Source organism: Drosophila grimshawi, unplaced genomic scaffold (assembly GCF_018153295.1).
Source record: "Drosophila grimshawi isolate 15287-2541.00 unplaced genomic scaffold, ASM1815329v1 contig_848, whole genome shotgun sequence".
Taxonomy (NCBI): Eukaryota; Metazoa; Arthropoda; class Insecta; order Diptera; family Drosophilidae; genus Drosophila; species Drosophila grimshawi.
Window position 1 is genome coordinate 13,377,017 of NW_025063692.1, and position 14,998 is coordinate 13,392,014.

General features: G+C 41.7%; 3 protein-coding genes across 3 annotated transcripts; 2 read left to right on the forward strand and 1 right to left on the reverse strand.

Annotated features, from left to right (window-relative positions):
• The first annotated feature begins 3,327 nt into the window (after positions 1 to 3,327).
• Positions 3,328 to 5,689, forward strand: LOC6565945 (outer dynein arm-docking complex subunit 4). Its single transcript, XM_001992670.2, has 5 exons — positions 3,328 to 3,864; positions 4,014 to 4,406; positions 4,505 to 4,968; positions 5,090 to 5,235; positions 5,302 to 5,689. The coding sequence occupies exons 1-5, from the start codon at positions 3,328 to 3,330 to the stop codon at positions 5,613 to 5,615; spliced, it is 1,854 nt and encodes a 617-aa protein (XP_001992706.1). The 3' UTR covers positions 5,616 to 5,689.
• Positions 5,690 to 5,850: 161 nt separating this feature from the next.
• On the reverse strand, positions 5,851 to 8,599 carry LOC6565946 (coiled-coil domain-containing protein 1). The gene is made up of 4 exons (XM_043216056.1): positions 8,314 to 8,599; positions 7,020 to 7,555; positions 6,253 to 6,923; positions 5,851 to 5,860 (listed from the first exon to the last, which is right to left on the reverse strand). The coding sequence occupies exons 1-4, from the start codon at positions 8,597 to 8,599 to the stop codon at positions 5,851 to 5,853; spliced, it is 1,503 nt and encodes a 500-aa protein (XP_043071991.1).
• A 4,691-nt stretch (positions 8,600 to 13,290) lies between these two features.
• LOC6565947 (formin-like protein 14) lies at positions 13,291 to 14,206 on the forward strand. Its single transcript, XM_001992672.1, has 2 exons — positions 13,291 to 14,042; positions 14,113 to 14,206. The coding sequence occupies exons 1-2, from the start codon at positions 13,291 to 13,293 to the stop codon at positions 14,204 to 14,206; spliced, it is 846 nt and encodes a 281-aa protein (XP_001992708.1).
• Positions 14,207 to 14,998: the final 792 nt, after the last annotated feature.

Sequence of the window (14,998 nt, forward strand, 5' to 3'; positions counted from 1 at the left end):
AGTTGCTGCAAGCATTTTTGTGTTTGCCATTTTGGCTTTTTTGACTTTAAAGTTCTGGTCTATGCTATTGCCAAACAGCTTGAAGCGTTCGTCGAGAATTGGGCATTGGGCATTGGTTATTGGTTATTTTGTATTTGTTATTGGGATTGTGCGGCTGACCGACACAATGTTGCAATGCATACACATTTAACGTGTGCTTGTGCGTCGATATGACCGCTAGTTGGGCTAAGCTCCTGCACCACCCGTACATAAAAACGGGGCAGAATTGTGGTTGCGCGCAGTGTGTTCCGTTGCTGTTTTAATTAGCATGCAACAGGGCGTAATTCACAACGAAAAATTGATTGATCACAATGTACTTTTAGCACAATGTACAATTAGTACAATTATGGTAGAGAAAATCCTCTCATTATAAAAATAAGGCACGACCAACAATTGTTTAGCTTAAAGCACAGTTACCGGCAAAAAAAAAGCGAAAAACTCCTGCAAATCATCGTACAGAACTCACCGTGTCAATTGTTCTGAGTGCTCAATTTGCAAAATGTATTTAGTCGAATTTGGTCAATTAAAATGTTCTTTCAGCGAATTTCAAACTTGGTATATATTTTCCTTTATAAATTGTCTCTTTCTTGGAATTCTAGCGACTCGTTGATTGTCCCTGAGACGTTGGCAAACAGTTTCAACACACAAGAATTGGTTTACTTTCGTATTTCTCCAAATAAGGTTCACGAATACTTTCGGAGGAAGGTTCGAGTATAATTTCATTTCGAGTCATTATCGGTAAGATCTCATATATTGTCACTGCCAAATATTTCACCATAAAACTATCGCTTACTATGGAATATTTTTGAATAAGCAACGAAATAAGTTAATAATGGGTACAAGGGTAGACCAGCGTGCCTAATCTAACCATTTTGTATTCGCTTATTTAACCCAATGAACTCTAAATAAATTAGCCAAGCTTTCATTACTTCGGTTATATTCGCATGACTGTTATATAATAATGAAACAGGCTAACTAAAAATGTAAGTGAGGAGATATGTTGAGCAGTCAAAATGGCGTAACAAATCGAAGAAAATATCTGACTGAGAATATCTATAGCAATATTGACATTATACAATGTAACTATTATTATTTTGGTCATAGCTCCATTTGGTTTCTAGTCTGGTTATTTGTAGTCCAATTGGGAAAACTAAAGTTGGACTTCATTGATTGGTACTAGGCAATTGAGTCGATAAATTTGGTTTTTTCTAAATCACAGCACTAAATATTTGTAGGCCATTTCTGTAATTATCAAGCAAATAAAGTATTAGATTATTATCACTTTTTAATTTGGCAAATTAATTTAAAATAGAAGCAGTACGTAAAAAGTAAAATCGAAGCAATTCCCGAATTGAAACGTGTTTAATTTTCAAAAGTGAATTTTGGTTACAGTTTGAGAGCAATTGGCACTCAAACATAATTGGCATGCAGTACCAACAGTTTTGAGTGTTTCCTGTCTGCTCTGTTTCAACATGTTACAATATGGGTATGTATGCATATATATGATCGCATTTACTTATTGTTTTTGACCACACGTTGCGCTATTGCCAAAAAAGAAGAGCAGACAACAAAACTTTATAGCAGAAAAATGAAAAAATAAACATAAAAATAAAGAAGCAACGCAAAAATAAAAGCAAAACAAGTTTTAATTGGCGGCTCAAGTGGCATTCAACAGTTTCGCCAACTTTTCTGTGACTTTCTTTCCGCAATGAGCTTCAAAAAGAAAAAAAAAAAAAAAAAAACGACACCCACGTCCACAGTTAGCATACAAATGCGAACAATTCGAGCGCTCATCAGTGCGTTGCCAAGATCTCTTGCCCGGTTCCCCGGTGCCCCCGCTTGGCCCACTGCAGGCCAGCGTTTTGGCCAGTTAAAAAGTCCAACAGTCGAGCAATTGATTATGTGATAAACTACCAAATTCAAATTTGCATTGCGCTTATGCAAAGCAAGCGAAAGAAAAACAAAAGAAGTGCACTAATTATGTGTTGTATGTGAAAGAGACAACAACCGCTAAAGCAATTAAACATTTTATAAGCAAATATTTATAATCATTTTTGTAAGATCGTTGTCGCTGCCCATGCAACTGGGACAAGTCTAGCCCACGAGAAACAGGTAACACAACACCGAATAACCAGGCTGAAGAAATATACAAATACGAAAATAATAATTAAATAACTTGGACTGCCCGGCAGCAACAATGACAATAACAACAACAACAACAACGGCGAACACAAAAGTAGCAGTAACTGAAAATTATATAATATTGCCCGATTATGACTGTTTTCGTCTGTATTTGTTATTGTTTTTCTCTTTGTCCCCTTCCTTCATTCTCCCCGGTTTCTTTTTAGTGGTTTCTATTCGATTTTCACTGCGGGAACAAGATTGCAACATTTGTATGGACCGTGTCCGACAACATTAACTGATGTGAAAATTCAAGACTTTGGCTATCTACTTCGCGTGGGCGTGAGAAGCAAAAATGCCACGAACATGTTCAGCCAAAATTGCATAAATAATTAACAGCTCAATCTGGAAATTATTTTTCACTTAAGCGAGCAACATTTTGATCACAAATCTGAATTCGTTTTCAGATTTATATTCAATCAAACCTTATAATAGACTGTTGTCATCATATCCGACTTTCTCAGACTCATAATAATCATGGCAATGTCCGTCTGTTTTTTTTTTGTTTGTTTGTTAAAGCTATTTATTAGACATATTAAGTTTGAAATTCGTTTGAATGTTGCTTTTGCTTTCCTATGATGAACTTCTAAATTATTCAAACATCCAACTGGCTTTTTATAGGGCAGAGTTGCCATATGGTTTTTATTCAAAATTATTTGTATCCAACTGAAACTGCAGTGCAGACAGTAGTTCTAAAGGACAATGCAATTGGAAAACTGCTTGCACTGCTTTCAAATAAATAAATATATTTGTGCTCTATTAATTTTCTTGGGCAATGTTTATGATGTCCACTCTGCCAGTGTGTTTTATTGCTTTTATATGCATATGTCATGAGTGTTATGAAATTGAATAATACTTTTCACAAAAGTTAAATGGATATTTCTGCACACATGCTGCAGTGGAGAAAGCAGTTCAATGGCCGCATAATCAGCACTGCTTTGCAAAATGTTTGACTTGAATTTATATTCAAATTCAAATTCGTTTGTCAAATTCGTTTGTTGATTAGAAATAATATCAAGTTATTGCCAAAATTATTCCCATATACAAATTAAGCGCAAACATATAAGTTGTACAAATACAAATTTTAAATATTCTAAACAATCGATTATGTCTCTGCAAGGCTCAGATTACAAGCTGGCCACAACCATTAAGGTTGTTACCCCATCGATTAGCCTGCCGCCTAATCTGAAGCCCTGGCAGCGCATCGATTTGCCGGCTTGTGTCCAGTCGCGTCTCTTCGGCGACTGGGCTCAGTACTACAACCGTTGGCAGCTCAACAAAAAGGCGATCGAGTATTTCTCACGCTCAATCACCGTGTGCGGGAGTAACGGGGACACCGTCTGTTCGAGGGTGAGCTGCCAACCACTTGCAAAGAGCGTTTGCCAAAAACTATATGATACGCTGAATAAGCGCAGCAGATGCTGGCGATCACTTGCACAGGCGGAGCTGGCGCTGAAAGACTCACGGCACGCCCACCAACTTCTGAAGCAGGAGGGCATCTCGAAAGCCAGCATTGTGCTCAGCAAATGCGATGCCCTCTTCGACTGCAACCGCTTTGAGGATAATCTGGTCATGCTTCACATGGAGGAGCGCAACTATCCGGGGAAGTGTGTCAAGAATTGCTTTCGGCTACGCAAAAATCGCGTGAGTTCAATGACTTTGAATGCGATTTACTTAATCAACTTTCCAAAGTTATTGTTAGTTTATATAATTTGTGTGTTGTGGGCGACCCTTCCGATCCCATACCGTAAATGTTTGCCTGTCTTTATTCAGTATAGTTCCGCTATTTGCAGGCAATCGGAGTACTTGAGGATACACTGGGCGATAGCTTGCATTCCTTTCTGCTGGATACTTGGCCATTGATTATGGAGGCGGCGCACGTCCACCGTACATCCGTCACATTCATGCCTCGGCCGTTGTGGCAGCAACTGAGCAACAATAATGGCTGCGACCTAGACAGCGTAGTCAATAAGGAGAAGCCCTTATTGTCACCTCTGGAAAAAGCGCGTCGCCAGGTGGACGAAAACGTCTACAACTATCATTATCTGAGCAAGGCCGCCAACGATGCAACCCTGTTGCATCAACTAAAAAACGATCACAATCTTCTCAATCCGCTGTTGCGGGAATCCACACCCTATTTGGCCCAGTTAACCACCGAGCAGTACAGGATTGTCAGAAAGTTCACGGTACTGCAGCCATTGCAAATTGCATTCACAATAATCGACTCTTTTCTATATTTTGCTTATGACATGCGTAACTTGTCCGTGCGTATCCGTATCCGTAGAACATGTTGCACGCCCGCAGACCGCTGTACCACAGCAAGCAGGAGAAGTGCCGCATCAGCCAGATCTGTGAGAGGAACCGCGAGAAGTACTTGTACCGCGTACAGTACCAGTGCCGACGCGACTGCCACAGCATGCTGCGCGAGGTGAGGCAACGGCGACAGGAGCGCGACATCGAGCGACTGACCGAATACGTGGAGCACATCATGAGCACTAATATTGTACTAAAGACATTCCGTGTGTTGCCCTGGAAGTGGGAGTTCATCACTGATGTGTTTAACATACTGGGTTTGGCCCATGTCGATCGATGTACATTGCCGCAAAAAATTGATATTTTGAACTGGCAAAATTATGCTTTGATTTATATGCTGCCAAAGGATCGGTTCAAGGACTTATCGCTCGACCATGGAAGTCACAATGTCTACGCTGAAATTGCTAGACATGAGGAGCGAATGAATTGTGCCGCGTAAGTTGTAAAACAGTCAAATAAGTAGCTGTCGTAAGATTGAGACTTGTTTAAGTTCAAATTGAATCTTATCTCATAATTTATCGTTGAATCATCTTGTATTGTGTCGATTAAATTGAAGCAAGAAAGTGGAACGACTTGAGGAGCGTTTAATTTACTCCCGGTATGGCATCGAAAGGACGTATCTGCTCTTCGAAATAGCGCGATGTCACTTCAAGGAGGCGCGCTTCGACAAGGCTTTGACGATGGCTCACAAGGCCGCGAATGGTATGCGACAGACTGCCACTAGTCTTAACTCACTGGCCAAATACACAAATGACTAATTATGAGCAGAGGCACGCAGTTGCAACAGCACCGTTTGGCATTTGAATTGCACCTTTCTGATCTCTCAGGTGCATGCGGCATTCAATCGCTTCCAGCGCCTCAGCCAATCGCTTAACAGGGCAAAGCAGCTGGCTGAGAAGCTAAAGTCGCTCAAGATGATGGCTTTTCTGGCGCTCTTGATCGCAATCAACAATTTCAAGCTGGACAATTATCGCTGGCGTCATTTGGATGCCAGTCAACGAAAGGCGCGCAGGCGCAAGGATCGCCAATCTCTGCAATCCATCGATTCGAGTGACAACCATTCAGGTCACACCATACGTTGAATCTTCCTCTGCGTGAGGGTCAAGACCGGGGTCAGGGTCATGAACTGCTTGCACTAATTATGAACTGCTTGACAGCAGTGGCAACAGCAACTGCAACAGTTGCTCTGCAAACAGCTGTAACAGCTGCAGTTGCTGCTTCTGCTGATCTCAAAGCTGCTCTAATTGAAAGTTTCTTTTACTCTTTGATTTTTTCTTGTATACTTTTCTTTCGCTTACTGTTTTATTGGTTGTTGGCTTATGTTTTTCTATGGTAGCAATAAATAAGTATTAATTAACAGGCATTTAGCATTAACAATTCAATAACAATTACAATAAATTAACAATCAGCTGATATCGCTCCAATAGTTAAATGCCGCTGCGCAGTCGCTGAAACAGGCGGCGACGTCGCTGCTGTTGTTGTTGCTGTTGTTGCTGTTGCAGCTGCTGTTGTTGCTGTTGCAGCTGCTGATGTTGCTCCTGTTGCCGTTGGTTAACCCCAGCACCATTAGCATTGTCATCAACAGCTTCGCGGCTTGGCTCATTGACAATGATGATGGTGTTGTTATTGTTATTGTTGTTGCTGCTGTTGTTGCTGCTGGTGCTGGTGCTGTTATTGCTGATGGGCTTAGCAGCACTTTCATTGCTATTAGCAGGTGACGCCCCCTGGGCCAGCTGCACATCGTCATCGTCTTTATTGTCTTCGGCTGCATCATCATCATTATCATCATCATCATCATTATCATCATCACCATCCCCACCATCACCACCATCATCATCATCATCATCATCATCATCACTAGCATCTGCTTGCGTCGTTTCATATTCCTGCTCCTCCTCCATCTTTGTTTCTGCCTCTGTCACTGTCTCAGTGTCATCGTCTTCTCCTCCTGCTTCTCCTCCAGCTTCTTCTGCTTCTGCTTCTGCCGCGTCATCCACATTCACTTCATTGTAACTGTCGTTTGCCATTTCAGCAATTTCAGCTACTGATGTTGCTGTTGCAGTTGTTGTTGATGTTGGTGTTTTTGTTGTTGTTGCTTCGTTCACCTCTTGATCTTGCCCCACCACCTCCACAACCTTCTCCTTTGTTTGTTCCCCCTGCTGCTGTTGCTGCTGCTGCTGTTGCCCATAGCTCGCCTCCTCCTCATCCTCTGGCTTCGCTGTTGTTTCTGTTGCTGTTGCTGCGGCTGCGGCTGGCACCTCGTTGGCTTGTATTGAATTGGTAATTGTTTCAATTACTTCGTTTTGCTTCAGGTCGCTCTCGCCAACTTTGTCATCAGCCGCCGACTCCTGCTTCGTCTCCTCCTGTACCTCGTCCCCCTTCACTTGCAGCTGCACCTCCGCATTGTCATCATTATCATCATTATTATCATCATCATTATCACCATCATCATCATCGCCGTCGCCAGCATCAGTCGTTGACTCTACCAGGTCTTCGTCTCCTGCCATAAGCATTTCACTTTCAATTTTCAGTGGTTCCGATTCGGTTTCGGATTCAGGTTCAGCTGTCTCTGTTTTTGGTAGTTCTGTTATCTGGTCATCGAGCTGGTGTTGCATCTCCTCCTGCTGTTCTCCCTCCAGCATCTCGGCATAGTCATACTCGAGCGTATCCCTATCATCCTCATCGGCTTGAGGAGTACTGGCAGTAGGGATCACGGGCTGACCATTCTTATCGACGTACTGGACGCCATCGAGACCCATGCGCATGCACTGAAAGTGCATCTCGAAGAGATCGGTCGTAGCCAGTCGCACCACAAAGTCCATGCACATGTTCAGATTGTTGCCCACCATCGCCACATCGGTCAGCTGGACGCACATTGCCATCGGGACACCCATCATAACGGGTATGCAGAAGGGCGATGGATTTCGCACCGAGATCCCGTATTTGGCCGATTGACGTTCATTTAGGTAGACTTGTACCTGCGCCTCCTCCAGTTGCGGCACGAATGTGATATTGGCACAAACTGCAAAGACAGTCGTAATTAAACAAAGAAATCAGATAGATAGAGAGAGAGAGACAGACAGAGAGAGAGAGATAGAGAGAGAGAGTATTGTGCTGCTATGAATGAAAGTTGCGGGTGGAAGTTGCTATTGAATTCGGAATTGAAATCCCAGCCAACTAACAACTCGATGCGTCAAACATGCAAAAAAAAAACGCCAACGATTTGTGGCATTTTGATTGGCAAATGCAACTGTGTCATGGAAGACGAACAACAATTTGTTGTTGCTGCTGCTGTTGTCTGCCTGTCATTGCAACAATTGCAGCCAAGCAACGAACAACGAATTTCGACATATTAATCACCCCAAACTGAACAACTGAACAACTAAACAACTGGACAACTGGACAACTGGAGTAGTAGTTCAGTGTGTGTAGAGAAGCGATTCAGACTCCGATTGGAATTGCAATTGCAATTGGAAGTGGTTATCAGTTCCATTGACACTTGGCAGAAGCATCTGGGGCTGCAGTTAGAAAAATATATATATACCCAGTTATCATTTCTATTTTGTCTAAATTGTCGCACATTGCAAAAATATCTAATATAATTTCACTTTCTATTTGGCATATCTGAATAAATATTTTTGTTATATTATATTGAAATACTTTCATTAAATGATTTTACAAGGACAGGGGTCATTGCCATAAAAAAAGAAAAACAAAGACTTGGAAATATTTTGTTCTGAATGCAGTGTTAAAGAAGAAGAAGAAGAAACAGTTATTTACCCTTCTGATCGAACTTGTACTGATCCACTTTGAGGCCAGCACAGCAGCCACAAATCATGCCGCGACACTCGCACGGCTGTCCGAATGTGGACCAAATGGAGCCCTTCTCCGAGTACTTGGCACTGGCCAAGTTTCGGCCACGCGACACGCTCACCGTCGGTGGCAGATAGGGTGTGTGCGACTGCAGCTCGTAGAAGATGAGTCCATTGCTGTAGCTGCGTGCCACAGCCAGCGATGCGGCACAGGCGCAAACGGCAAGCGCCAACAGCGCATTTGAGGATAACATTATTTATGTATGGTAATAAGTGAATATTACAATTGGAAATGCACCGGCAATATCCTTTGGTGTTAATACCGCACACAAAATCCACAAATAAACAAAAAAAATAAAAATAAATAAATATTGGCGCCTATTTTTGATTCACACGTTTCACACGACGATTTTATTCAGCGTTGGTTTTCAAGTGTTTAACGAGTCGCCTTTTGTCGCACCACTTTTGCCAACCGCTAGCGAGCGATGAGAATTATATATTAAAACGCTGAACGCGTCGAGCGTTTGCTTAAAAATGAAATGGAAACCGCCAGCGGAGCAGCAGCAGCAGCGGCAGCAGCGCCACCAGCAGCGCCACCAACAGCAGCAGCAGCAGCAGCAAAGCGACGTCAACGTAGGCAGCGACAGCAACAGCAACAGCAGCAACAACAACAATAGCAACACAAACTGTTGCTGCTGTTTATTTATTTTTCTTTGTTTATTACGAGCAACTCTTTCACACCCTCGCTTTAATAAATATTTAATATAAATACAAATATATTATTATATCTAAAAAAATTGGTTTTAAATTGGCTTACAATTATTTGCAGTGTATAAGTTGTTAATCGATAGGCTAATATAGATTGGTTTAATTTATGCAACTATATTTAATAACAGATTTAAATGCAGTTTGAGTCAAGAAAGCATCTTACTCACCACCTATTAGAATGTTTGCCTAATTTTGAAATCATTTTGAAAACATAACTGTTCAATCATTTTTAAATACATTTCAGGTAACTTTTCAGGTATTGCTTCGTTGCGAATAATAGTGAAATTGGCTTATCAAAAAACTTAAATTGGCATGCAATTTAATTCTAAGAATATCATCTTTCAAATTCAAAAGTTTTCGTTTTCTTCTAAATCTTAGAGCAAGTAACAATAATAAAACTACAATGTTTAATAAAAATAAATTTCTTTAATTATTATAAATCTGCAGAAATTTAGCAAGCAATTAATTTAGCTAGTAAATATGTGGCAGAGTTTCAGGGTTGCCACCAATCCATTATATGTGAAATTGCATTTGCTTTAATTTTTGCATGCCAGCTCAGTAAGAGCATCTGCTGAACGACTTAAAGCCGCCTTTTTTGCTTGTTATCAGCGAGCTGAAATCGCTAAAAGTCGCTGCCAACGTTGACGTTGACTGCGCTGTCGACTGCGCAGCTGTTGTTTTTTGGCTCTTGGCTTTTGTCGTTTGTATTTTATTTTTTTGTTGTTGTATTTTTTTTTTTTAGTTATTTGTTTGCCTTCTCGGCTGCTGCTGCTGTTGCCATTGCTATTGCTGCTAACTGTTGCTGCTTGACTTTGTTGCTTGTTGCGTGTGCCGCCGCGTTGGGTCGGTTGACAGTGACAAGAAAATTGCGCCGGTCGTGACTCGCTGGGAAAGCCAAAAAATGTGGCTGCCACTTCAACCTCTACTGCTGTTGCTGTTGCTGATGCTGCTGTTCATGTTGCTTCATTGTTTTATGCTGCTGTTATGCAAAGCATAGCACTTGGGTTAGGTCAGGCCGCTTACGGGTTCTGCACAGCAACCTCCCACCTAAGCGAAAGAAAAAAAAACCAAAATAATTTTTAGCTGGTAAAAGCGGGTGATTTGTGAGCAAGCGTTGGCCGTTTATATTGCTGATTTATCAATGGAAAGCAGAGCCATTGTTTCGTGGCTATTTTTGCCAGCCGGTCAGCCAGACAGTCAGTCTGCCAGACGGCCAAGAAAAGGTCTTCAAATGCAATCGCATTAAGCGCAACTCGTGCGATTGCATAACAAGTCTGTCTCGGCAACCAGCCCCACCCCAACCCCACCCCCTGCGCTGAGCTACCTTTTACCCTACCTAATAGCTACACCGAAAGAAATAGCGGTGTATAATCAATATCGAATAATCTCGATGCAAGCTCTCGCAATTTTAGTGAACTATATTTAAAATAAAACTATTAATTCCGAGTTGCTAAAACCAAAAAAACCAAATTTTTTAGAATTCCTTTCTTTTTTTAAAGATGTAAGTTCATAATCAACTTTAAATAATAACTTCATTATTAACTTAAGCCAACTAGACTTCGATATTCGGCAATAAAAATGCTGGGACTACATCCTCAACATTGGTTAAAGGAGCACTTTGAATCCTGCAAAAATTCTGGTTAATATAGAACGAACTATTGGAAAGGCGCAGTAGAGCAAAGTCCCAATGCAAACTCATGATGATAATAATGATAATAATAATATAATAATAATAACAATAATAATAGTAATACAAACATTTATTTGAAATAAATGATCGACTCAAGTGACTTAAATCTTAGTAGTCTCTCAAGCACGGACGATAAAAGTTTTTCTCTCCGTGTACGAGCAATCTTGTTAAGCGTTAAGGGGGACGAGTCGAGTCGAGTCGAGGCGTCGCTTTAAATTGAAATTGTCAACGTTGGCAAGAGCTGCGACAATTAACGCTAATTCAACTCCGTCATCGTCAGACACTGCGCCTGCGCCAATTGCTTGGTATTTGTGGTATCTGGTAGGAGGGGGATAGCAACCACTGGTGCAATGCGCCAGTTTATGTAATGAGCATCGTTGTTTTTGTTGCCATTGCCGTTGCTGTTGCTGTTGCTGTTGCACATTGTCATAGAGTTGAGATAGAGAGACGCGCCGCATCGCTTATTATACATTATTATTCATTATTCAGTATTCGTTACTCATTATTCATTACTGATACTATCAGTTTTGAATGCGGCCCTTTTTTACACCAGATTCGTCTCAGTGTTATGGGACGTCATTAGTTACCATGTTACCAACAATCGAGCAGGTGAATTGCGGGACAGTTGGTCCCCCAATTGGGTCAAGTGATGGACGCGTTACGCAGTCGAGAGCCGCTTAAAGGCACTTGCAGTCCCCAAACGATTTACAGCTTATTATAAATGATACTTAGTCGACTTGCTTTTGTTTTTTTTTTTTTTTTTTTTGTTTTTTTGTAGCCCAAAATATGATGGCTTTAAACTGTGTACGAGCAATCATCGTAAATGTTAATTTACTACGGAGATGATTAAGAACCCGTTTTCTGATCGGCAGCTGCGACTATGATATGTAAGTGCAACATTTGGATGAATATTTGTGGTCAGTTTTGTTATCGAACTCTTAATAAATTCTGGTCAAGTCGATGGGTTTTATCAATACACAGCCGATTGATATTGAATCCAATATCTTATTCTAAGTAAGCGAAACTATTTTTGAATTGCTGCAATTTTGTGAATTTACAGCTGTGGTCAAAATAATAGCAACTTATATAATTCAGTCGCTGTAAGCAAAAGTTAATCAATTCAGAGCTTGAGAAAATGAGTTCTGTCTTAGTTATCTGAGATGGCTTAGAGGCTTAGAGTCTAAATCAATACTAGCACTTTCGTTAAGCTTTGTTTATGGCTTTTTTTTAAAGCTTATTAATGGGTTTTATGAAAAAATAAGTCCCTAAACTAAGAGGTGGAGGAACGTAAGACGATATATTGAGAAGTAAGCTGTTCTTTCTTTCTTTAAAATGCGAACATTTCAGATTTGGAGGACCCGAATGTCTGGGGGCGGCGGGTGTGGGCGTGATCCCGAAATTTATATGGCAATCTCCGAAATAGGTCGCCCTTCTATCAAAATTTGCTAACGTCATCTTTAAAATTTTGAGGGATATATACGCTTTTATCGACTTGCACATATACATTTTACCGATTTCGTAGCCCCCAAATCGAAGTAGTACTCCAATCTTGTACCTTTGGTACCAGAGTACAAACAGAAATCCCATGACACTAGTAGTTGGGAATATGTAACTACGAACAACCACAATGAGCACCACTGAGTTGTTGTTGTTCGCACAAATCTGTGGCATTTTGTAAACGCTTCCTCGAGCCATGCAGGTATGCGACATAAATCAACATTGAAATCCACAAACAAGCAACTCCAGCTCCAAAATATATATAACACAACGGATCGCATCGGAGCGTTAGCTGTGACAGTTTGTTTAGTGGCATGCAACTGGTTTGCACCGGACCAGCAACTGGTCCACTCCAAAAAAAAAAAAATCAATAACTTCAGGCCGAGCACTTGGCCTTTAAAACCAAAACATTTTATTATAAACAACAACTAAATCCTCTGGTGCCAAGTAGTTGACTATGCGATACCCCGTTTCATTTCATATCCTTAAATATCAAGATTTAAAGATATAATGCAAATTTTATTTTATCAAAGTTTATTTACTTCCAAATATCGATAAGAATCGATTACCGATAGCACTAAAATTCTTTGTTTTAATGTAAAAAATGTTGAACTGAGTTCAATCTTACAGCTTAATGAGCAATGGGCATTTTTTTATCAATTCCACATTGTGACATAAATCATGCCTCCTCGTTTGACGACCCCTTTGATGGCAGGGTATTGAAAAGCTGCCAGCCGACACGCCATCGAAATGTTGGCATTGCCTAGTGGCGCATATGGGTGCGAGAGTTGTGCGTGGATTAGAGTGACCATTTGGCACTGCTGACAACCAGTTCACCCGCTGCCTTGTACGTGAACTTCCGTTTTCCGGTCCCGGCCCAGAGCCACAACTTCGCAACTGGAAACTGGATCATGAAACTGGCCATCTAAGAGCTATATAAAAATGCGTGAGGTCTTCAAGCGGAGCAACACACGTGAAACAACAGGCAGAATGTCAACGACAACTCGGCAACGCGGGCTGCTGCTCCTGATCCTGCTCTCCAGTGTTAGCATTGAGGCCCAGCAGCTGGTCTATGCGCGTGATCAGCGCTCGCTGTATGGGCCCCCAGCATTGGGCTGGAACAGCATAGGTGGCTTCAGTCCCCTTGGCCTCGGTCACATGACTAAGGATGAGCTGTTGACACTGCTGGAGGCCTGGCAGGAAGTTGAAGGCGATGCAAGGCCACCAGTAGAGGAACCGGCTCCACGGCCGCCAAAGCCACCAGCGCCACCCCCACGCCCACCACCACCGCCACCGCCACCGCCACCGCGACCACCAGCACCACCACCAGCGCCGCCAGCACCACAGCCACCACGTCCCGCACCGGAACCCGGTGCACCGGTTAACGTTCGCCTACCCGCCTTTGTGCCCATACAACTTTCGGCTATGTTCACACCATCGCAGGCAGCTGCAGTTGGAGCTGGTGCTGGAGCAGGGGCATTAGATGCTGGAGATGGGGATACTGTTGACCAGGACATGGTTGTCCAGTCCGTTGAGGCTGCCTCGCCGCGCATATTCCGCTTCATGCGCCTGCCAGCGGCAGCTGTTCAGCCGAGAGCTCGTGCCGCCCAACAACCACAAGTTCAGCGTAATACGCTGGAAAGTGTCGACGCTGGCCTGGCACCACTTGCCAGTCTTTTGCAGGCCAAATCTAGAACCAATCCTTCTCTGGTTGCACATCAAAAGTCTCCAGTTCGACCCAGGTAAATGCATAATCACTTTCAAACCTTTTTAGCTCAAGCTAACCCATCCATCGTGTCTGCATCCTATAAGATTTGTGCTGCCTCCGCTGCCCCACATGGCCAATGCGCCAGGACCTCTCGAGCTGGTGCCCTCATCCCAGATCATTGGTGATTGGCGGGAGTAAACCAAAGTCTATAAGCTAATCTTATTGCCATAATTTTTTTTTATATTAACATATAACATATACATATATATAGTTAAGTATGTGTGAAGAAGATTAACTCTAAATTTTCAAAATTTACATGCATAAAATACAAAGATTTGTTTCTTAATGAAAATCGACAATATACCTTGTAGTGGGTCAAGTATATGATTTGTCTATTGCAGATTTTGGAGAAGTCGCGATTTTAAAGGGTTTTTCTTACAAATTGGACTTTGGCTTTCAAATCGTGTATCTCACGCTTCCTTATCGATTAACACTATTGTTACAGTTGTGCTCAAAATAATAGTAGATCTGTCAAATCTTTGTAAAATATGAACATTTACACGTTTTGGGTGCAGGAAGAGAATATATTCTACTGACGTTTGACAGAGTTTATTAGTATCAGTTCTCTTGCTTTAAGGGTGTCCCAAAAGTATTTAACGTTCTCTCAATTGCGAAATCATTATGTTTGTTTTTTGGGCCAGACCAGCATGTTGTCTCACTCATATTCGTGTGGTCGCATGTCAGCTTCTCGATGATGCTATCTCCCTCTAGTTCATGCTAGACGTGTATCTTTCGCTCGGATGCGTTGTTGGGCTTGACTAAACAAATGTTTCCACATAAAAATATATTTACCAATTCATAGTAATATTGATACAAATTCAAGATTGAAGGAAATGGAAATTTTGTTTTCTGATCAAGATAATATTTAAATACGCGCAAAGCTTTTAGTCGGCTTAAGTTAAAATGTTTCGACTACACCAACAAGTTTTT